The 22,962-nt window shown below is 46.7% G+C and overlaps 2 protein-coding genes, 1 long non-coding RNA gene and 2 other non-coding genes across 7 annotated transcripts; 4 read left to right on the forward strand and 1 right to left on the reverse strand.

The window, feature by feature from the left end:
• Positions 1-200: 200 nt before the first annotated feature.
• SLC25A38 (solute carrier family 25 member 38) lies at positions 201-9,784 on the forward strand. 3 transcript variants are annotated; one of them, XM_009086195.4, is made up of 7 exons: positions 201-371; positions 2,304-2,425; positions 3,030-3,114; positions 3,623-3,802; positions 4,272-4,440; positions 5,063-5,229; positions 6,096-9,784. In XM_009086195.4, the coding sequence occupies exons 1-7, from the start codon at positions 297-299 to the stop codon at positions 6,216-6,218; spliced, it is 921 nt and encodes a 306-aa protein (XP_009084443.3). In that variant the 5' UTR covers positions 201-296; the 3' UTR covers positions 6,219-9,784. The 3 variants fall into 3 exon arrangements, with proteins under 3 accessions (XP_009084443.3, XP_050826672.1, XP_018765226.3); XM_050970715.1 differs by lacking the exon at positions 201-371 and adding an exon at positions 410-628; XM_018909681.3 differs by lacking the exon at positions 201-371 and adding an exon at positions 660-1,290.
• On the reverse strand, positions 6,980-13,746 carry LOC127059218 (uncharacterized). Its single transcript, XR_007776830.1, has 2 exons — positions 13,677-13,746; positions 6,980-11,870 (listed from the first exon to the last, which is right to left on the reverse strand). It is a non-coding gene; the product is annotated as an uncharacterized LOC127059218 (long non-coding RNA).
• A 99-nt stretch (positions 13,747-13,845) lies between these two features.
• RPSA (ribosomal protein SA) lies at positions 13,846-18,557 on the forward strand. The gene is made up of 7 exons (XM_009086197.4): positions 13,846-13,956; positions 14,193-14,360; positions 15,276-15,394; positions 16,684-16,929; positions 17,770-17,898; positions 18,138-18,306; positions 18,418-18,557. Exons 2-7 carry the CDS (start codon positions 14,228-14,230, stop codon positions 18,510-18,512), a joined length of 891 nt encoding a protein of 296 aa, XP_009084445.1. The 5' UTR covers positions 13,846-13,956; positions 14,193-14,227; the 3' UTR covers positions 18,513-18,557.
• On the forward strand, positions 15,993-16,150 carry LOC115485428 (small nucleolar RNA SNORA62/SNORA6 family). Its single transcript, XR_003946182.1, has one exon. It is a non-coding gene; the product is annotated as a small nucleolar RNA SNORA62/SNORA6 family (small nucleolar RNA).
• On the forward strand, positions 17,092-17,250 carry LOC115485427 (small nucleolar RNA SNORA62/SNORA6 family). Its single transcript, XR_003946181.1, has one exon. It is a non-coding gene; the product is annotated as a small nucleolar RNA SNORA62/SNORA6 family (small nucleolar RNA).
• Positions 18,558-22,962: the final 4,405 nt, after the last annotated feature.

A 22,962-nucleotide genomic window follows, 5' to 3' on the forward strand; every position in this document is an offset into this window, starting at 1 on the left:
AGGCAAAGCGAGCACAGGAGGGGAAGTAGTTTGTGCATAATGGCTACTGTTGTACACAGGGTTTTCTTTCTTTCTGGAGCATGATGTTCTGGATGTGTCATTCCTTACTTGGCCAAGGCACAGCAAACAGGCAATTCTTAGAAAAGCAGCTTCCAAAGCTGTAACTTGCTCCTCCCAGCTCCTCCAGTTTTGCTGTTGATAAGCAGTGTCTGGCTCTGCAGGCACAGTGAAGCCACAGTCTCAGGTCTGGCACAGGTCTAATATTGAAACTCTTCATTTTGGCGCTCACTTCTTCAATGCTCAGGAAAGCCAGCCTTCCTCTGCTCTGGGCCCAGGATGTGGATGAGCAAGTGGAAACAGTAGCTCCGGGGGTAAGGACGTCCATCAGGTTTCTGAACAGCACTGTGGGTATCCATAGGAAGCTGGTTTTGTGGGGAAGTGGGAGGTGTGAACTGAGGGAAGACATGAAAGCTGTCATTATGAACTGATCCTTCCCACTGCCCAGGTCTGACAGAGTGCGCTGGAGCTCAGTTGCTGGATACAGCACAGAGCGCTGGAATATAGAGTAAGGCTGCTGGAATTGAGTAAATTATCGTGACCTCAAGTTCAGGCCATGGAACTGTCGGAGGTGAGGCCAAAAGTTGGAGCACCTGTTCTAGAAGACAGGCTGACAGCATTGGGGCTGTTCAGCTTGGAGAAGAAAAGATTGTGGGGAGACCTCATAGAAGCCTTCCAGTATCTGGAGGGGGGCCTACAGGGAAGCCAGAGAGGGATTCTTCATCAGGAACTGAAGTGATAGGACAGGGAGCTGCGGGTATAAATTGAAAGAGAGGAAATTTAGGTTAGCTATTAGGAAAACTTTTTTTTGTGAGGGTGGCGAGACACTGGAACAGACTGTCCAGAGAAGCTGACGATGCCCCATCCCTGGCAGTGTTCAAAGCCACACTGGATGGAGCCCTGAGCAGTGTGGTCTAGCGGGAGGCGCCCCTTCCCAAAGCACAGGGGCTGGACCTAGATGAACTTCAAAGATCAGTTTCAGCCCCTTTCCGTCCTACGATTCTACGAACGTCCATAACCCGTGACAAACACGCGATGTGGGGGCAGAAGCAGCCAGAGAGGAGCCGCGTCTGGGCTAAGACAGAGCGAGACCACGGCGGCCGAAGAGTTACGGGGCCGCATGCGCGGGGCGGGGCGGTGCTCCGGGCGGGGCCGCTCGGGGCTGGGCCTCGGCGCTGCCCGCCGCGCTCTGGGGCTGCGGGCGGCGGTGGGATGCCGGGCCGGGAGGCGGAGGTACGGCTGCACCGGGTCGAGTCGGGTTGCTGCGCCGGGCCCTCCTCGCTCGTTCTGCCGAGGAGAGAGGCGGGAGGGGGAGGCGAGGCGGGTCGTTGCCCCCCTGCGCTGCTGCGTTGTGTTCCGCGGCCTTGGGGCAGCGGGGGTGCGGGGGGACGGCGGGACGGTGACAGTGGGTCTGGGCGGCCCTCAGGGCCACCCACTGCTGGTTCGGAGCGTGCCCCACACTGCTTCTGATCCGCCCTTGCTTTCTAGTCTGTCGTGATTCTGCTGCACCAAGGGGCGCAGAAACTCTTTCTTCATTAGCAAACACCGTTATATGTTTATCATGATACAAACCCACTCTCAACACCTAAAAATCTTAACCCTGCCGTGGGCTTTGTGCCTCCTGCGGTATTATTTCCCGAGAAGTGCCCACCGGCGGCCGCTGTGGGTAGCGAAGGCAGCCTTAGCTGAGCAGGCCGTGCGGGGCTTTTGAGTGCGTTTGGGCCGGGTCTGGCACTGGGTTCGGGTTTGGGCAGGGTTCGGGTTTGGGACTGGGCAGGGTTCGGGTTTGGGACTGGGCAGGGTTTCCCGCCACTGCCCCTGGCAGCGGGGGAACCGTGGTGTGCGCGTGGGAGGGAAGGGCTGGAGGCGCTGCCGGCAGAGCTGGATGGGACTGCGGCAAAGGTACAGGTAGGTAGTGGGGACGCCTATTTCCTTTGCTGTGGCAAAGGGTAACCAGATGGCTCCTAGTAAATTTGATGTTCAGAAAACTCTTAACAAACCACCGAATTTCAGGGAGATTCTGGAACAATCTGTCAGAAAAAGCAGAGAACCCAAAAAAACACAAATAAAACTTGATCAGCCTCAGAAAAGGCCTGGAAAGGCTTCCTGTACCCTAAGCAGCTGTCCTTAGCATCTGGGGTCAGCACACCTTCCTTTCTATTGCATGTTACGAATCAGCTGAAATGTTTCCTCTTGTGCCATTCTTAATTAAATGGCCATTTAAATTTCTATTCTTCCTCTTCCAGATGCATCCAGTCCTAAAGGCCTTTGTATGCGGCTCCATCAGTGGCACTTGTTCCACGCTCCTCTTCCAACCCCTTGACCTGCTGAAAACACGCCTGCAAACTCTGCAGCCTGCTGTGAATGGGTGAGAGGAGGGGGATGTGTTTGCGTGGGGGGCCTGGATGTGCTCTGCCTAGGCTTCTGCCTTATTTGCTGGCTGGGGCTTGGAGTTCAGAATTGTAATCTGGGAAATCAGGCTTTGTAAAAGAGGAGGTATATTTTTATATCACGGAGAAGGATTGTTATTTTGCTCCAGAAGAAGAAAAATATCTGTGAGTGGTTGTGAATGCCACTGGAATAACTTGTAACCTCAACATTTGTTCTCATCTGAGAGACTGGTGTTTGCTGGAGTAGGTTCCATGCAGTTTCATGGGGTATCCTCTGCCTGAAAAAAAATCCTGTGTGGTTGTCAGATAATTTTTCATGCGTGCAGCTTGGTTTAGTCAACCTACAATCTGCTGCTGCTAACAAAGAGAGTGAGCAACTGTTAATGGGTGTTACAAGTTGTGAGATACAGGAGGTGATGGAGAAGCCCTGGAAAGAGTGACCAAGAAAAGCAGACTGAGATGAGGAAGAGCACCTTGGAGGTGCTGAGTTAACGCACAGAGATGAGTGAAAGGGTGTGGAGTACATCTGCCAAGGAGCAGAAGGAGGTCGTTGCTTCAGTTCCTGTCTTGGCTTTCTTTCAGGTCTGGTCGTGCTGGGATGGTAACGCTGCTCTTTAGGGTTGTTCGTACTGAGAGTATTCTGGGGCTCTGGAAAGGTGTCTCTCCAGTAAGTGGCTGGTTTAACTCTGACTTGTAAAAATAAGTAAATAAATAAGCTTACTGTTTATTGCTAATTATGTCTGCCTGAATTTAATAGCCAACTATTGTACAATTATGAGTGAAATTACATGATATAGATTACATCCTATTTTAAGGAGTTAATGTTGTGAATTTCACTGATTTGGTTATGGCAGTCCTGAGCAGTTGAACATTTGAATACTTTTGCAAATGTGGTGTGGCAACTGCAGGAACTTCATTTTGGTTTGGAATATGTTGTTCCTAGAAAACTGCCATTGAGGAATGCATTAAATCCTGGCATCATTTGAATAATTTGTCTGTCAGTGCCATAAATGATTTCCACCTTATTTTCTTTCCTCAGTGTGTTAGCTTTAGTGATATTTTTGTCTTCTACAAAGCTTCCTGTCAAGTTGAACAGTCTCAGAAATGTTCTGTAGTATATTTTGTCTCACGTAAGCTTTTCCTTTCTTCATCTGCTTCTTCCTCTTTTCCTAAAGTCCTTTGCAAGATGTATTCCTGGGGTTGGGATTTACTTCAGCACTTTGTACATGATGAAGCAAAAGTTTCTTGTGGACCGTTCACCCACAGCCCTGGAGTCTGTCTTCCTGGGTGCCGCTGCTCGTGCAGTTTCTGGGGTTTGCATGTTGCCAGTGACTGTCGTGAAGACCCGGTATGAGGTATGACTTTACAATTAGTCCCCTGTTACTGGAGTCACACAACTTCTTTGCGATGCAAAATAATTCCTTTTGCCTAGAGAAGGTTGCTGCCACTTGGGTTCGGCCAGGAATGTAGTCCTGACTTCACCTCAGTTAACACATTGTGCAGGAAATGAAATTTGAGCAAGAAGATGAAATAGAATTCACCCTAAGTTTTATAAGTTTCAGTTGTGTACAATGTTTCTGTAGCGCCTTCCATATGTTACTTCCCTGAAGGATTCTTTTAAAGGTTGAGTTAGGTGGAACCTGGTTTTTGCCTTGGCTTGTCCTCTGAATTGCCATCTTGGGCATCACATTAAGTTCACAATTTGTATCCACAGTTGAGGATATAACATCCAAAACAATTTGTTTGGATGTTATATCCTCAGGGTGTGTGTAGGGCTCCTCGACCTGTGTCTGGCACATGGGTGACTGACCTTTGCTCTTGCAGAGTGGAAGATTTGGCTATGGGAGTGTGTATGGAGCCCTGAAGAGTATCTATCAGACTGAGGGGGCTCGTGGCATGTTCAGTGGGCTCACAGCAACGCTGCTGCGGGATGCACCCTTCTCTGGCATCTACCTGATGTTCTACACACAGACCAAAAACCTCACGTCTCAGGGTGAGGCTGAGTGTTGGATGCTGGAATGGAAAATGTTCTTCTCAGATCTTGCCCTGCAGCTGACAGCGTGCATGCTCTGCTTATTGCCCTCCACCTCGAAAGTTAAATTAGTCTCCTTTAGGGCTTTGGGTCACTCGCTCACTCACTCATATTTGCCTGTGGAGAACTGTAGACCTGTAGCTGAGGTCAGTGCAGAAATCAAGACTGGCCCTAAATTGATTGATTGTCTTCATGAAGGCTGCTGCATAACTGGGTTAGTGAACAGTTGAAAGACAGGGTGTCTTAAGCACTGCTTGTTGCTTCTGCTTGTCTTGCATACTGCTCAGTTTCCACTAAACTGGGGCTTCTCTGATATTGGAACTCATTGGGGCAACTTTTGTACAATTTTTCCTTTTCTGATTTTCTGTCAAATACGGTTTCCCAGCAAGTGAGGCTTCTGAATAGTGCTAACTTTTGACTAGTAGCCACTTCTCCCCTTGAAAGGTTTCTTTAGCTGCATGGATTTTAACTTCTCTTAGGTTCTGATGTTGATTTAACCATTCAGTAGCTTTCACTTTGTCACACAGCATCAGTGTTCCTGGCCCAAATGGTGTCTGAGTGCATTCCCTTTGCTCTCTTGCAGGCCAGCTGGATCCAGTGCTCATGCCCTTGCTGAATTTTGGCTGTGGGATCTTTGCAGGGATCTTGGCCTCTTTGGCAACGCAGCCTGCTGATGTCATCAAAACACACATGCAGCTGTCACCCCAAAAGTACCACAGGACAAGCCAGACCGTTGCCTTTATCTACAAGGTGAGGTGAATCCCTTCTGACATGCAAAACCACATCCTCAGTTCTGATCCCCTTGCTCAAAGCACAGCTTTGCTGGGGAAATCATTGACTTTTCAAGGAGATGAACAAGTGTCAGTGCTTCACCTGCTCTTGCAGTTGGACAGTTCAGTTGTCAGCATTTTCAAGATGATGAAGGGCGTCATGCTGTGGTAGACCAAGACTGCAGTGTGCAGTGTGAAATGCTGGTTTCAGATACAAACCAGTTACAAAATAATTCTCTGCTCTTTAGACATCAGAAGAGAAATAAATGCCCAGGTCTTTATCCCAGGAATGGGATGGAGAAGTAGTCAAAGCCCACCTTTCCCTTCCTGCTGTCAGAAGGGCAGATCTTGGCAGATTCGCTGTTTCCATATTGAACTCTATTCCTAAGCAGTAACCTGTTTGTTTGTGTATGCATTGTTGTGTGCCTTTTTTTCCTCAAATCATAATGATTTTTGCTTCAATACTTAGAAATCTTAGAGTAGCTGAGAGACTTTTGTAAATACAAAGCTCTAAAACAAAGACTAGTCATTTTCCTGTAGTGTCTTGAAATGATTACACTCTTGCCTTCTCTTTGTTGGACTTGAGTGTGGCTTTCCCCATCTGTTGTCTCCATCCTGGCCTTCCTTTTTCCCACTCACTGCTCTTCCTGCTTTGCTGGGTAGCCCTGCAATAGTGCAGTGCTAGAGGTTCTTCCTAAATACTAAAAGCTCTTTAAGCCTGGGTTTTTCAGAGACTGATCTGAGTCTGAGCTGAAATACATCCTGTCCTGTTCCATGTAATAAATGATGAGAAATTAAAACCCTCTAGGCAGATTGGGATGAATTGCTGTTTATCTCCTGTTGCAGGACTTTGGGCTGGTTGGCTTTTTCCGAGGCGGTGTGCCCCGAGTTCTCAGGCGCACTCTGATGGCAGCAATGGCATGGACGGTGTATGAACAGATGATGGAAAAAATGGGCTTGAAATCCTGACTGAGCTGCACGAGAAAGGACCGGCTTCACTCCTTCTCCTGCTTGTTGTGATCAACTGGCACTGAGAAGTTCCCAGTTCCACAGTGGAATAAGCCTTCCTCAGCCAGGAAGGAAGCCCTTCTGAGACAGGGCATTAGGCCTTTTGGCAAGTAGAGGAGAGGAAGGATTGGATCTTTGCGTTGTTTGATCAATGCATTCCAGAAGGACTGCACTTGCAGACTGCCATGGGAAATGGCAGGGTTTTCACAGCCTGGTAACAATGCTGAGAAGCCCTTTTTAAAAATAACTCTGTGCTCATCACCTTTATGCAGTGAGACAGTATTAGAGCAAAAGTGTTTGAGGAGAAAAGAGTGATGGTAAAACCTGCCAGATTGTTCCTTGCGGGTGTGGCCAGAAAGGCCATAATGACCACCATCTGATATAGACCCTCCTTCCTCATATGCTTTATTCTCACAGGAGAACACTAGGCCCTGGTGGGAAACTGGATGTGTGTCGTGATGCTTAGATTGCGGGAGTGGGTGGAGGAGAAATGAAGTGCAGAGGAAAAGCTACAAACATGGTCTCTGCAATCACTTTTGTACTGTGGGTGATTGCAGAGAAAGTAACTGGAACCGCCTTACTGTGTTATGTGTTATTATGTTATTGAGCACCTTAACATGCTTGAAATGTCCTTCGGCCTCTACAGCAGAGTTTGCACAGGAATTAAGAAGCATAAGGCACTTTAGAATTGATTGCTACCAAAGTTCTACTTGTTCTCTGAAAAAAAAAAAAAAAAAAAAAAAGCTGCTGGTCTAACTGCAGCAGAAACACTCAAGTGGGTTTTGTTGGGTTTTTTTTATGCAGTTGTCATAGAGACTTATTTGCTTCCTATTTTTTATTTGTTAATCCCTGATCAACGCCCTCATTATGAACTGGTCCTTAGATGTAGCTTTTAGGGCCGTGGCTTATGATGCATAAATGTATAATGGAAACAGATGTAGATACTGGCACTTCAGATTTCCCCTAAAACATCACCAATTGCATGTGCAGTATGTTTTGGTTTGGAAAGAAAAGGTTGCTATTTCTGTAAGCTTTCTCCAAAGTTTGAACCCTGTGGGTGCATGGTAGTGACTTTTAATTCCCTTAGGACTCTACACAGACCCTTCCTATTTTCCTGGCTGATCTTTTTCTCTTATCAGGTAGTCGATGTTCGAGTATGCCTGAGTTTAAATACTATTTTCATCCTCTGTGCCTTCTTACTCTTTCCTGCTGTGTTACTCAGACCTCACAGTGTGTGCCAAGTACAGCCTGATCCCCCCTTCACTTGTGCCTCTGTGATGGGTTGGGTCCCTTGCAGCTCTGTTAGCATAGCCATGAAGCTGGTGTGGAAGTTTGCTTCCTGTTCTGTAGTGTGCCTTGCAGAAGACTTAGCTTTGGCTTTTATTTTCTTAAATATCTAGGGATATTGCAATTCACTTCAGAACCAGAGCATCTGTCTGTGAACATGAAGATACGACAATGTAGCTGTATGAACAACCAGTGCTACCTACCTGTTGTTCATAAATTTTAGAGTGTATTTTGGACAATCACTGCCTGCCCAGGCAACTTCCTGAGTGCAAGAACAGAGGGGATATGGGTTGTTAAAGGTGTTCTTTACCAGATTTCAACTCCAAGAATGCTGGATGACTGATGTATAAGTTGAGGGAAGCATAAGAGGACAGCATGGAGGCTTGGAAAGTGCTGCCTGTTTTCAGACTCAGCCCTTTCTATGAGGGGAGGCAGGAGCTCTGCAGTGCAGGAGTCTCCAAGAATGGTGGTGGAGGGTTCTGTGTGCACATCTACGTGTTAGCAACAGAGCACTGCCTCAAATCAGGCGTGTGGCATGTTATTTGCTAAATCCTAAATGTGAACGCCTGTTCCTTTCTTGAGAGTGCATGAAACCGTGGTAACTGCACATCCTGCTTGTTTGCTGTCCTGAGCACTACTGACACACAGCTGGAGAGCCAAGTCTAGGATTGGTGACCTGGCAGAATAAGGTGGCAGTCAGATGAGTTACCTCATTTGTCCTTTATCCCCCATGTGTGGGATCAAACTGGAATTGTTCTGGGAGCCTGGATTTATTTGGTGCTTTATAAATCTGGCATGTGAGTTGGATCTGTTGAACGTCATGGGCTGTGGTAGCCAAGGGCAGTGTGTGGGGTCACCTGCAAGGTGCTTCACACATATTTCATTCCTGGTTTAGCAATGGCAAAGCAATGTGCAACCTGTGCAGACAGAAACTTAAGCTCTTAAAAATGAGGCAGGCAAGCAAAGAATGCAAGGTAATATGGAATTAAATAAGGTCCTCCTCAGAAACCTGAATTTCAGGAGCACTTTGGCTGCTTTTATGTCCCTGTACTCCTGCATGGTCAAGTAACAAACGAAGAAGTAGAGAGTTTATTTCCATGTGCTAAAGTTTTAAGGTCCTCTGTGGGGTTGTTTGTTTGTTTTAAATCTGGAATTGGGCCTAAAGCAGTGTTGGCTTTTACTTTGGGAAAGTTTTTCCATTCTGCTTTGGTGCTTTGGAGTAGAGTGAAAAACTATATGGTTTTTGGCTTGTGGATTAACTTGGGCTCCTCTGGGTTTAAGAAATAGAGAATCTAAACTGCACTGTGTTTCATCTACCATTGGTGCTGCAAATCCAAAAGCTTATGTACTTGTGAGCTGGGGAGAATGAATTCTGTGATGCAAGCTTGTTTGTTTCTCTTTGTTATTTCTTCTGTCAGGTGTCATATATGGGGAAAGGGAAAGCCTGAAGTTCTGCTTCACTCTGTTCTGAAAGCTTTATCACATGGTCAGGCATAAGACTATTTCTTGGCTCTGATCCTTACTGTTCTTCACCCTCTTCCCCTCTTCAAAAACATTCTGTTTCTGAAGTGATTTAGTGAAGTTGCTCCATGATAGCTACAGCAAGTCACGACAATCAAGTGCGTGGACTTAAAGTTTAGATGTATTCTCATTGAGGTTCAATGCTTTTACTTAGTAACAAATTGTCACTGTACAACCTAAAGGTAAAGTAAATCAAATAAAAGATCTGGACAGAGGTGATTAATCACCTACCACCATCATGCCAGCAATTCAACACTAACAATCTTGTCAGATAATCATTTCCAAAGCCATCTTGGCTTGGATTCCGGAGAGAGTGGTATGCTCCCTCTGTACACTTCAGGATGGCACTGGGATCCCTCTTGGACTGACCTCTCTTGCTGGCAATGCACTGTTAGTGGTCGTGCACTGTCTCTGCTTGCCCCTGCAGCTAGGGCTAAGGACACAGCTGGCTGGCATGTTGAGGCAGGCAGTGTTTAAGTGAGTTGTAAGGACACAAGAGAAATAATCTGATTATTCATGCTTTAAAAACTTTGTTTCCACTCTTCCTGTGTGATGATTTGTTTAGGTTTTTTTTTTTCTCAGTCTCTTAAACAGAACTGGAGCTTTGAAACATTACATAGCTTTGAGTATTGTGAATCTATATAGTATGTGTCTATATAAAATATTTATGTGAAAAGGTGTATTATATGTTTCTATTAAAAACTGGTTGCAAAAATTAAGGATATAATCTCTTCAGTGTTTCTTTTAAAAAACCCAAACAGACAAGCCCCAATAGATTAAATGCACAAGGGATTGGAGGGAGCAGAGACTTAAGAAGGCAAAAGGAGTTTCCTAAGAGGACAGGACAGGACTGTGGCATGTATTCAGACCCCATAAAAGACAAGGAATATTCTCTTTTTCTGTGGTGTATAACATGCACTAGTCCACAGGTGCTAGTACAACCTAAATCAACTTTGCTTAAATGGAAAAACTACAAAGCACTGGGGAATGTTGTGTTTTACACAGCTTCCTCTGCCTGCCTGCTGTGTGTAAAGACAGCTGGCTGTTGAATCTCTGTACTAGCTGGTGAATACCTGCCTTTAGGACAGTGGGGTTTTAAGCTTTCTAGGGAGAAACTGGTTTTAGTCTCCTGCTGATCAGGTTTTTGCTACTCAGGCAATCTGATGTCAGCAGGGGACCAGAAATTGTGCCTGGGACACAATTGTCTCCTGCAAGGCGTAATGCAAGGGAATGCTGGATTGCTGGGGTCTCCAGTTGCTGTCACAGTATGATCCTGGGATTCAGTAGCAGGCAGGTTTTGCTAAGCAAAACATGGTTGATACTGAGATGTGCATCTTCCAGATGTGAAGATCCCAAGCCTCTGTACTTGCTTAGATAACCTTCCATGTGAGAATGTTTTATCTGTTTGTAACAGACCTACCAGACAGTGCTGAGGTGTGGGCTTCTGTCAGCTGAACCTGAACTACGTGTGCAGGTTCCTGGTAGTAAGTTAGGCCTGGGATAATGCCTGCTCCTGCACACAGGGCTCCCCAGAGCTCTCCTGCTGCCTTGAAGAACCACCTCCTGTGTAGTGGGTGTTGCCATCCATGCTGCTGACAGCTGCCCCAGCTGTGAGAAGAGATAGCAGACAAGATCCCTAACCCTTCTGGGTGGAAGAATGTGGGGAAGATCAAAAGTTTAAAGGCACTGTGGTTGTAACAAAACATTGAGTTGCAGATCTTCCTTCCTCATTAAAAATGGACAAACACTTTGCTTGCTTTTTTAATTTTAATGAGTTTTGTGACACACATAAGCACTGATGCTAGAATTGAACAGAAAAGATTCCTCATCCCACACAGGCATATATATATACGTGTACTTTTGTGAACACCATGTGGGTTTCATGAATATGCTTATCCCTTCTGGCTTTAGTGCTTATTTCAAAATAGCAAGCTGATTTTCCACACTGCAGTTTCTTAATTTGTGATTTTAGCACTGTAAAATGCTTTAGGAGTCTTCATCATAATGCATTAAGGAGTTTTAGTAAAAATGACAAAATCCCGGTGAGAGGTTAAAATGAGACCTCTGCAACTTTTTGTAACAGGCATTAGGCATTCTAGCTTTGTAGAACTAGAAATAAATTTGCCAAAATATGTTTTCCAAAAACATGTAAGAAGTAATAGCAAACATTTGAAACACAAGCCAAAGTGGAATTTACAGGGAAGCACAGTAACATTAGTGCAGTTTCACTGAAAGTGGGTTGATCTTCACAGCTCTTCTTTGCCTTCTCCAGGGGTGCTACAGGATCTCTTGGGTGACACCCACTGTCATGTTTGGTGGGGAAGATACTGCCTGAAAGGCTTTCTGCCTGAGCCTCTTCCCTAGACACGCAGCCCAACCCCTTCATCGCAGGAGCTGTCCTGGCAGCACAGAACACCTCCTCTGCAGCCCTGTGAGGAGCCCTCTCTCCCAGCACTGGGGCTCCTGGTACAGCCCCCTGCTCAGAGGCTTCTGGCCAGGGCTGCTGCTCTGCTGCAGCCTGGGGTGGCTGTCTCGCAGATGCCCTTTCTAGGGCTTTGTGACCACCCCAGGCACCTACTTGAGGTTCTCAATGCAGCACCCAAAGGTTGGTGGTAGCTCAGTGATGCTTCTCTCTGCACCTGTAGGCCTCAAGTCTCCCTGGCTCTTCAGGAGGGCTGGTTCCTCAAATCCACCTTTCTTGGCTTTGCTTGCTGCAGAGCAATGCTACTTCCAGGGGCTGCCAGCAGCTCTGCATGTAATTGTGTAACAGAGTTCAGTGTGAACTTTGGACAAGGGAAACCTCGTCTAAAACGTGATAAGATAGATAGACTTTCACTTGAGGGACATGTCCATTAGTAACAGATTATTTTAAACTGCCTCAGCACGCAGATAAAAAATAAAGGCAAGCTTTCAGGCTATTTAGGGAAATAATTAGAAATACTTTAGTGTCCAGCATCATTACCACTTTTCCAAGCCATGTCATGGGCTGTGGGCCTCATGGTCTACCAGAAAGGGCCCATCAGTGTAACAACAAAAAGTAAATGAAGTATTAGTGATGCCAGAGGAGTCTATACTGCTTACCAGTGGTACTCTTTTGATAACATCATACTTTCTTCAATATTCAATACTTCATTTACAATCATTATGTTCAAATACATTTTTAATACAGACAGGTTTCAATAGCGCAGAAGAGCTCTTCATTTTACCTAATTTGTCACCACCATGTGGCAAATGTTTGAATTACTCTCTTACAGCATGTTCTAAAGCTGATTTCGTAATCTTGCTAATTAACACCATCTAATAAGCACGAAGAAAAGAATGATATAGAGCCATTTTCCAGGAGAAAAAGAACATACATGAGATGATGTTGTAACCTGCTACTTGAGCAATTCTTCCCCAGAGTAACTGAGGGCTCAGTCATGGAAAAGGAGAGTCCAGACCCAGTCACTTGATGTGGTTATCTGAGGTTAAAATAGAAGGGAGAAAACTAAATGATCACTGTTGTTAGAAAGATATGAAGATGAATTATCACTTGCAGAAGGCACTGGCAATAGTATTTGCACAGTCCAGAAATCTGTCCAGAAATTTATCCAGATCTTGATGATAGCAAGCATAGCAAAGTAAGTATCACTACTTTTCTTTTTTTCCAAGAAATTCCTTTTTCAGGCCTGTGTCTGAGAACAGGACAAAGAAGATGAGAAAGACGATGAAGATTCTTACATCTCATCACTTTCTGTGGCTTCTTTAAAGCAAACAACAATAAAAAAAAACCCCAAACCCAACAACACTCACAAAAAAGGTGCCAAGTACCTCAAAAGTGTCTACTGCAGAACAAGGATTCGTAAGTTCAATGTCAATTTCACTTGGTTTTACTGTCATTTCTGCACAGGACAGGAACAGCCTTGGCTGCTCAAGTTCTCCTGCGTGGTGCCAGAGCACTGCCCCTGCAGGGAGGGGGAATGTGGTGCAGGGAAGATGCTGCAGGTTCTTGGAAGCTTCCCCTCACAGCAGGCAATTTAGAGCCTAGTTATAATTAATCAAATAATCACCAGCCCTAAGAGCATATATTTCACTTTCAGCAGGAAAATGGAATAGTAAAATGTTTAAAGTAAATCTTTGCTTTCTGATCACTTCAGGACCTCAAAAACAGCCTTGATGTTGCTTGGAGCACAAGGCTCAGGATGCTGTGAAGCAGCTCCAGACTGACAGAACCACAGAATCAGTTCACTTGGAAAAGGCCTCTGAGATCACGGAGTCCAAGCCACGAGCAAACCCCACCCTGACAACCAAACCCTGGCACTGAGTGCTTTGTCCAGTCTTTCCTTACACACCTCCCGGGACGGCGACTCCACCACCCCCCTGGGCGGCCCATTCCAAAGTCTAATCACTCCTTCGGTGAAGAAATTCCTCCTAATGCCCAATCTAAACCTCTCCTGGTGCACCGTGAGTCCTCATGTCCTGTCGCTGGTTGCCAGGGTTAAGATGCTGGCCTCCACCTGGCTACACGCTCCTTTCAGGCATCCATAGAGAGCGGGAAGGGGTCACCCCTGAGCCTCCTTTTCTCTGGGCTAAACACCCCCAACTCCCCCAGCCGCTCCTCACAGGACTCACACTGCAGACCCTTCACCAGCTTTTTTCCCCTTCTCTGGATTCGCAATCCCTCAAATCCTACGAGCTTCGTTCCGAGGCCGTGTCGGGAAGGGGCCAGAGGAGCGGGCGCGGCCCGGGGATGCCGGGGAAGTGCCGCCGGCGCGCGGCCCTGCCCGCGCCGCCGTGGAGCCCCGCCCCAGCGGCGCCCCATTGGCTGCCGAGGCTATATATAGGGGCGTCAGGGTGAGGCGGGTTCTCTTTCGGCTCCGTGCCGCCCGGGCCTCCACACGGCGTTGTCAGCGTGAGTCGGGGCCGCCGGGCGGGGGTATGGGGGCGCCGGGGGCGCGTTTCCCGCCCTGCGATAACACCGGGGGGCACCGTGCATCCCGCCGCACCGTCGGCGGCCGGCCGGGCCGGGCCGCGGGGAAGGCCGAGGCCTGCCGCTTGTAGCGCGGGAGGAGGCCCAAGATGGCGGCCGGGGCGGCTGGACCTCGTGGCGCGTCCCCGCCGGGCTGAACCGCGTCCCTGTCCCCGCAGGTTCCCTGTCGTTGCTTCCCAAGGGAAACCCCACAATGTCCGGAGGCCTCGATGTCCTGCAGATGAAGGAAGAGGATGTCCTCAAATTCCTCGCTGCCGGGACCCACCTGGGAGGTACCAACCTGGACTTCCAGATGGAGCAGTACATCTACAAAAGGAAGAGCGATGGTAAACAGGCGGGATAGGTGGGCTGGGTTGGGCAGCTGGGATCTTGTGGGCACAACTGGGAGAAGTAGAAAAGTCCTAGGACTTTATCTCTTTGGCATGGTTTCTCCATGGCCTTTGCATGCCAGTGTTAACTCAGAGAAGTAGAATAAAATACTGATTTTGGAGCAGTTGTACTAGTTCTTGACTACCTTGATCTTTAAATCTGGTAAATCAATCACACCTGGTTTCAGTGATTTTGCTAGTTCTTTACTATATTGATAAAATGGTTTTAGTATCTCAGTAATGATTCCTCCTTGTTTGTATTGGTCCACAATATAAGCTGCCCTGTTTACAATATTAAGATTCATATGAGGACTAGGTTTTTGATAATAGATGCTGGAAACATGGTCATTAAAACCATAAGGGGAGAATTTTCCTTAGGATAGTTTTCCATTAGGTAGAATGAGAGTGAAGTGTTGTCCTTTGATAAAGGACACTGAGGTGCTGGAGCATGTATGGAGAAGGGCAGCAAAGCTTTTGAAAGGTCCAGAAAATGTAATGAGGAATGACTGAATGAGCTGTGTTTGTTTAGTCTTGAGAATAAGCAGCTCAGGGAGGATCTCACTGCTCTCTACAACTACCTGAAATAAAGGGTCCCGCTTTTCTGCCTGCTAGCAGTCAGAGGACCCGAGGAAATGAGCTTAAGATGAGATAAGGGGGATTCAGATTGGATAATTGTAAAGAAATTCACTGCTTGGATGGTCATACAGTGGAATAAGTTGCCCAGTTGCATTTAAGGGTGACCTGGATACGAAGCTGATTCTATGGATTTTGGAGTAACCAAAATCCATGTGACAGGTTTAATGGCAGAGAAGTGCTGCCCTCTTTTAGGATCTTGTACTTGCTGGTTGCTCTAAAGCCTTTTGTTGCCAACAGGTATTTACATCATCAATCTGAAGAGGACCTGGGAAAAGCTACTCCTGGCAGCTCGTGCCATTGTTGCCATTGAGAACCCAGCTGATGTGAGCGTCATTTCTTCCAGGAACACTGGACAGGTATGGACATCAGGAAGCCTGCAGTCTTGGGAGTAGGACTCCCTTGCCTTGCATGCACCATTGCCTGCCAGTGAAGCTTGGTGATAATAGGCAATAACACCAGTTTTAGCTATAGGAATACTTTCTGTAAACATGGTTTTTGTGTTGCACTTTGCAGCTTTAAACAGATAAGTTGAAACCCACTCCCCATTTCAGGGCATTTTATAACTTGTTTTTCATCCATATCCTTCTTGTTGGATTTCTGTCAAATTAGTGGTCAATCCCCTGGTGACCCCTTCTTCCCAGAAGGGGAGTGTGCCAGTTACACACTGCTCTGTGTAATTGACACTGATTTTCCGGAGACAGTAAGCACCTGATAGGAAAGTTGTCAAAGACGAAATTTTCTGTTATTGAGCAAGGTATAGTAGCTGGTATAGTTGTAATTTTGACTATTAAAATTTTTAGCAAAAATGTTTTGTTGTAGAACACAATAACGTTTAATTAGTCACTGGAGTTTGTGAGGTTAGTTTGTTCAGATAACTGCAGGTGGGGCCACAGATGTTTAGGGAGATTCAGGGGGGCATTTCTGAAGGAAAAGCTTGGTATCCTGTGGGCTTGATGTGCACACTATTAAAGCTTGATGCTGAGGTCAGTTTCTGGCCAGTGAGCTCTCAAGTGTCGGAAGTGTGCGACAGCAAAGGATGGCAGGGTTTTCGCTAACGCCAGGAGAGGGCCTCCCTCTAGGATTGGAGTTTGATAGTAGGCCCTGCCACATGCTTGAAAAGTTGGAAGCTGTTGCAATTGAATGAGAACTGCCAACTGCAATTTCAATGGACAGAGAAAGCTACAGGTTGTGTATATTTATTACTGAGTTTTTGTGTAGTTCCTTGAAGTTCCTCGGTAATTAAACGATGTAGAAATAATGGAAGAAAACCTGCTGTGCTATTTTTGTAATAAAAACCTGCTGTGCTTTTTGTTTAATTCACCCTGCTATGATTTGAGTTTGAGAGTTTGGAGTAGAGCTTCCCAATAACTTAAAGGGGAAGAGAAGGCTTTTTTTGTGTCCTGACTAACTGCTTTGCTGGTGGATATGGTCTTTTAAACTCATGGTGTAGCTCTTTTCAATAACATTTTTGTTTTTTCTCCTTCCAAAGTGGTGAGCCCTGATTTCACAGGAATGGAGACAAATAGTTCAGTTAAATTTTGTGCATGTTCACTGGCAGTGCCTGGGTGACTTGGCTGAAAGGAACTTTTCTGGCTTGGTTGAAATGCAGTTTTCCTGCTTCACCTTTACTGTGTCCCTTTTGCAGCGTGCGGTTCTGAAGTTTGCTGCTGCCACTGGGGCTACTCCTATTGCCGGGCGTTTCACCCCTGGCACCTTCACAAACCAGATCCAAGCAGCTTTCCGGGAGCCGCGGCTCCTGGTGGTTACGGACCCGCGGGCTGATCACCAGCCGCTGACTGAGGCATCCTACGTCAACATCCCCACCATCGCCCTGTGCAACACCGACTCCCCACTGCGCTACGTGGATATTGCTATTCCCTGCAATAACAAGGTAACTTCCCTCTGGCATTTCGGGCAGCTTCCTCCAGAAGAGCATGCCTTGGCCTTCCAAGGTGGATGCTTTCTGCAAGGGAGGGTTGGCTCGTGTCTCACGTGTATCTTGGGGGATGAGCTAATGAATGTCTCTTGCAGGTGGGTGGGGAGGAAAAAATAAACTGCACACAGTTGGAGCTTGGAGCTGAGGCTGGTTTCTGGCCAAGGAACTCTCAAGTGTAGGACGTGTGCTATAGTAACCTGGCAGGATTTTTCGCTGACACCATGAGGGTCTTTGTGACCCAATGAGTGGAGTTTGGTAGTCATTCTTGCCACAGGTCATGAATATGAATGAAAGGTAATATGAACTGATGGAGAAACTGCTCTGAGACGTTACCTTGGCAGAAATCTCCTGAAAGGTAAAGTCTAGGAAAATAAGAAGCTATCTTAGATCTCTGTCGAAGTGTCAGTCACCAAAACCAGTGTAAGCCACATGTGAGGATGTGTGTAAGCTTTGTTTATTTTGTCAGGTTTTCAGTTTCTTCATTCTTGAATATGTGGTGAACATCATCCCTGTCTTGGTTGAGGCTCACATGAGGGGGTGAGCAGCATGAAACTCCATAACAGGAGAGTTTCTTCGGGCTATGATGTAATGGCATGATGATTTCTGCAGAGACCTGAAAATGTCACTGGGAACTTTAAAAGTTACCCTTTTTTAAGTTCAGGTACTTAAGTCTGGCTTTGGCAAGTAATGTCTTTCACTAAGCACAAGCCTTGGATGGGGTACAGATAAGTACTCTGCTCTTTCTGGAAAGGTTTAGCTTTACAGCCAGCTCTTACCTACTTTCTGCTGTTCCAGGGAGCCCACTCGGTGGGCCTGATGTGGTGGATGCTGGCTCGGGAGGTCCTGCGCATGCGTGGCACCATCTCCCGTGAGCACCCGTGGGAAGTCATGCCTGACTTGTACTTCTACAGGGATCCTGAGGAGGTAGGAATCCTCATGGCAGGTAGTGTGTCTCTCTGGGATGTTCTGCTTGTGCTCATATCCCATGGTCCCATGTGTCTGCTGTCGAAGACAGGTTTTGCTAATGTAGTGATGGCAGTTCATTCACACTGCTGTGGTGGTTGGTTGATTGTATTCCTGTTGGTGCCTGTTTATACTTTATCATAAGGGTTTTGTTCTGGGATATGTTCGTGCGAGACTTAGGCTGGGCTCTTCCATTGCAGATTGAAAAGGAGGAGCAGGCGGCTGCTGAGAAAGCAGTCACGAAGGAGGAATTCCAGACTGAATGGACGGCCCCAGCACCTGAATTCACTGCTCCTCCTCAGCCTGAGGTTGCAGATTGGTCTGAGGGAGTGCAGGTCCCATCTGTGCCCATCCAGCAGTTCCCCACAGGTCAGTTTATGGGGTGTCTGTGGGAAGGTGGCGGAGTGGGGGGGGGGGTGGTGTTGCAGTGGGTGAAAGGAGCTGTGGAGCACTAAGTGTTGTTGTGTTTGTTGATTACAGAGGACTGGAGTGCCCAACCTGCCACTGAGGACTGGTCAGCAGCTCCCACTGCCCAGGCTACTGAGTGGGTTGGCACTGCCACGGAATGGTCTTAACTTCAGCCCTGCTGTACTGTGAGAGAAATAAAGGCTGGTTTAGTATGCGCTGTGCTGGTGCTGCATTTGTAAAGTTGCTGTCTCGTGACATATGGGTAGCATGGGGCACGGTCCTCAGGCAAGAGTGGGCATGCCTGTTACACCCTGTTGAATGGAGCTGAGAGCTGTGGGCTTTGTCCCTGCCTGCAGCAGCTTGCTGGGCTGTCCCTCCTGTCTTTCTCAGTGTGAGGCTGGTCTCACATTCACACCTTCCCTGGCTCCACCCCAGTGAGAAGGCAGCAGTGTGTGTGCTCAGGCAGAGCAGTTTGCTTTCAGTTTTTCTCTCTTTATAGCAGCCCGTCTGGGTCCACCCAAATGGATTGGTTGTGTTGCTCTGCCTGGGGTTTCACAGCTTTGCAGGGTGAGGATGGTTCTGGTGACCAGGTGTGGGTGGTGGCCTGACTGAACAGTGTGGTGAATGGAGTCCTTGAGTTAGAAGCTGCTGCTCTGATGGAATCCCAGCTTTAGTATCAGTGTTGCCAGTTCCTTCCTCAAAAATACTGCAGTAATCTTCAGGAAAAATCACTGTATTAATTCATCTGCTTTAGTTACTGAGGATGATACTGCTGTGATTATTAGCAATAATGGAAGGTAGACCAGGAGAAATGGGGTTTTGGTTTTTGGAGGTGAAGATTGTTCAGACTGGATCCTTTTTTCCATATTGCTGTGGTTGTAGATGCTCCTTTTTGTACTTTTAGCACTGCTAATCAACCTGTAAAGAATGTTTTCTCTTTGTGCATGTGCTCATTTCATTTTACTGTAATAGTGTGTATTAGCAGTAAAAAAAGCCTAAAGCAAGATCTGTCCAAAGGAGACTGATCTTTCTTCTTGTCTTTACCGATTACATGCAAGGTGACTAAAAGTTTTGTTAATAATGAACAACATTTAGCCGAGAAGTAGGTGAGCACTTCACCATTTGTTCCTGAAAGAAAAGCTCTGTTTGTTCACTGCATTCCTCAGAAGTGTGCTGTGGCACATCCTCTGCTACTTTCCAGAACCCAGCAGGGGGAGGCTCCTTCCTGCCGCCTGAGGTCTGTCGCTTGTGTGTCAGGGTGTGTCAAGAGCCTGGTCCTTCTGCTGATTGACTCCCCAGATCTGAAATTGCCCTAAAAGATCTGTTGGCCTGAAGTTTTTTTCTCTGCCACATTCAAAATTTCCAAACTTGGAGCACAGTCTTACCCCTTGGTACATTGCATCTCTGCTCTTACTGTTGCCCCTTTTATCCGTTGTGTAACTTCTTTCCTGCAAATGTATTCCTGTTAATGAGTATGTAGAAGTCATCAGACAGCTCCTGCGTGGGTGATGGTGCTGTTTTAAATCAATTGGTTTTGAGTAATTGCTGCTGAAATATTCCTGGCATGTTACTGCCATGAGGTTGTTTTCATTTAAGTATTTCCTAAAGTATCACTTAAACTTTCATGATTCTCATTCTTAGTACCAAGAACTGGCAGTGGCAGGTGGATCTGCACAGCCCAGTCAGGAGACAGATCTCTGCATGTGGGTTCAGAATCACCTTGTTGGGGTAATGGATAGAGTGGGAGGGCTTGTTTGTCTGCAGTACTGCAGAGGGGGTGAAAGCAGCCTTTTAGGAAAGGAGGCAGCCTTGGCTGTGACAGCAGAGGACTCTGCAGGAAGGCTATGATCCTCAGTAGGCCAGAAGAACAGGGTGGCACAGGAGTGGAGACAGCAGCAGAGATGTAGCAAAAGATCCTGTGTCTGCCAGAGCTTCCCCTGGGGCGAATACCTGGCAGATGTAATCTGTTGAGACAGTGTAGAGGAATAGGAGCAAATCCTTGAGACACTGGCTTGTTTGTTACTGCCTTTTTTTTTTTTTTTTATAGGTGGAGTGTTTGATGTTGAATAAGAACACTGAAAACTTGTAACAGTTCTGGATTGATCTGATTTGACCCAAAATGGCTTAAACAGAGGTCTTTGTATAGTGGCAATTTCCACTGAGGGTCATGGTGGTGTTTCCTTTCTCTGTGACCTTCTCTTTGTATTTGATTTGGGTTGATGGAACTGGGTTGAATGGGGCTAGGTGAACTCTGTGTGATCCATGAATGTCTCATACATGCAGGCTTTCCAGTTCCCTCCCTAATTTATATGCCACCATTCACAGATTTTCTTTTCCTCTCCAGTCACTTCTTTGCCTAAATAATGAGATTTTTAGTATCCATGTATTGTCAGATTACACCAAGGTTTTTCTTTTGCAGGAAGCAAAGGGTTTTGTGCACAGCTGAAGAGATTAATCTCTCTGCTTAAATCCAGGCTGCAAAAATGTTCAACTCTTTGCATCTGTAGTCTATTTTGTGAGCCTGTGAAGATGGCTATAGGATGTTTGATGCTTTTAGGAGTATAGCATACTCATATTGTGAGCCTGTTTATTCAAATCAGTGCACTGTGTAAGTATGTAAAGGAAACTGAAATGTGTGTGATGAATTCACCTCACTGCTCTTAGGAGGCTTCTGCCCCACCCAGGACTGTGAGCATGCAGTTGGAGTGGATCTTGTAAGAATTTTTTTTTTTCTTGGATTACTAGCATCTTGATGGAGATAAGACTCTACATGGAGTAAAGCACGTGGTAAATCTGCAAAATCAGTGCAGCGCTCTCCAAAGCTGTGTGTCTTGTACCTTCTTAGGACAGATGAAGCCTGGCATCTTGAATATATTTTCTCCCTGGCAGAGGGAGAAAAAAGAAAAGCATTCCTGATTTACATCATTATTGCTGTAGGACCAAGGTGTTGCTGGGGCTTGTCCCCACTGCCCTGCAGCTTCCAAAGAGATACCAGCCAGCATTTCAGGCCGTTTCTTTCCTCTAGCCAGTGCTTGGCACTACCAGCTCCCAGGCCTTCCAGCCTAAAGCTTGTGAAAACCACAAGGCCTCAGAGTTGGTGAAAACCTGATCTGCATTGAGTCTGTATGACAGGTAAAGGTAGAACAGTGTTACAGTTGTGTGTAGCACTGGGAATGAAGAACGTCATTGATCATCAGCTCTGCAAAGAGGCACGCTGCGATAAACACCTTGGGCATGATGGGTACAATCTTACTATGTCACAGCACTGATTTTCTCAGTGCCTTGCTTTATCAGGCACTGATTTCTGAACCTGTTTTTATTTGGATTTTTAGTACTTGTGATTTTAAGACTACTCTCTGCCATGCTGTCCAACTTTGGAAGCATGTCATTTTCATTTATATGTTGTTCATTTATACACTCAGTAGTCACTGATAAAAAAATCTACATAATGAAGATCCATTTTTGATATCTCTATAGCTGAAAGAACATGTCCTTTCTGGGCTGCTGCGTAAAGCCTCAGTTCATCAAGTGTTAATAAAGACTTGAGTTTACCTGGTGTGTCTTCTCATGTGATGGAGTCCTAAGTATTTCTGTCAGTGTTTGTTTCTCCAGCTGCAAGATTGCTTTTATTAGTTCTGTTCAAGCATTAATAAAATAAATTATAAAGGGATGCAGGATGCATGCTTTGAAATTATGGCTCCCTAACTACGCTTTGAAGGCCAGAGAAACCTGCTTGTGTAGAAAATCTTTCCCTTCATGCTAAATGCCATTGCACCACATGCAGAGGGGTTCCTGGAGCTGAGTCACACAGCTCAATCTTTGTTTAGGTACAGTCTTGCTGGTGGCATTTGGGCAGGACAGGGGGTACCACAGTGCACAGGGACAGCCTCTGCCCACTGCTCTTGGCATGGGGCTTGGGTTTTAGCAGCTCAGAATGGGGGAACAGGGTCTATTGCATGGGCCAGAGCTGGATGCTGGGGACTGAAACAACATTTTGGCTGCTCAGTGGGACTGTATGTGGGTCAGGTTTAGGATTTTGCAGAGCAGGGAGCTCAGCCTGTCTGATGTGGCACAGTTCAAAACTCGGCTGCTTGCTACAGGCCACAGTAGTGCCGAAGACTGGCAAGATTTTGCCATACGAGGGCGTGCTGGCACTGTTCCTTCCTGTGCTGCAGCGGGAAATGTTTGGGTGCAGCCGTACTGACTGGAAAGCTGCTGGGAAACTCAGGTTCTTACCTGGAATGCTGAATTAGTTAATATTGCCCAAGGAACGGGTTCCAAAGTGTTTGCCACCTTCTTGAGAGCCCAGGGGCTGCTCAGAGTAAAGGAGGTGGTCTCAGTGTTTATCTTTTGGATCTGAACCGAGTCAGGACGACGCTACCAGCCTTTTCCACTCCGACACTGGCATGGTGACACAAGTGGCTTTTCCGGGAGCAGGCTAACACCCCAGCATCGCTCCCACGTGGCAGTGACAGGAGGATGGTGTCGGTGCCTTCTTTGCACAACTGCGAAGTACGACTGCGGGGATCCTTCCCCGTGCCCAGCAGATGGGGCTGTGCTTCCCGCTTTCCCCGCGCTCCGGCCGCCGCTGGCAGCGGGGCAGGAGAGCTGGACAGA

The sequence above is a fragment of the Serinus canaria genome, chromosome 2 (assembly GCF_022539315.1).
Source record: "Serinus canaria isolate serCan28SL12 chromosome 2, serCan2020, whole genome shotgun sequence".
Classification (NCBI taxonomy): domain Eukaryota; kingdom Metazoa; phylum Chordata; class Aves; order Passeriformes; family Fringillidae; genus Serinus; species Serinus canaria.

Excerpts from the sequence above, each read along its gene's own strand:
- SLC25A38 (XM_018909681.3), top strand. The coding sequence starts at position 1,093 with ATGTGGGGGCAGAAGCAGCCAGAGAGGAGCCGCGTCTGGGCTAAGACA. Across the intron at positions 1,291-2,303 it reads TGCCGGGCCGGGAGGCGGAG|ATGCATCCAGTCCTAAAGGC; the intron begins GTACGGCTGCAC and ends TTCCTCTTCCAG. Across the intron at positions 3,115-3,622 it reads TCTGGAAAGGTGTCTCTCCA|TCCTTTGCAAGATGTATTCC; the intron begins GTAAGTGGCTGG and ends CTTTTCCTAAAG.
- RPSA (XM_009086197.4), top strand. The coding sequence starts at position 14,228 with ATGTCCGGAGGCCTCGATGTCCTGCAGATGAAGGAAGAGGATGTCCTC. Across the intron at positions 16,930-17,769 it reads CTATTCCCTGCAATAACAAG|GGAGCCCACTCGGTGGGCCT; the intron begins GTAACTTCCCTC and ends CTGCTGTTCCAG. Across the intron at positions 17,899-18,137 it reads TCTACAGGGATCCTGAGGAG|ATTGAAAAGGAGGAGCAGGC; the intron begins GTAGGAATCCTC and ends CTTCCATTGCAG.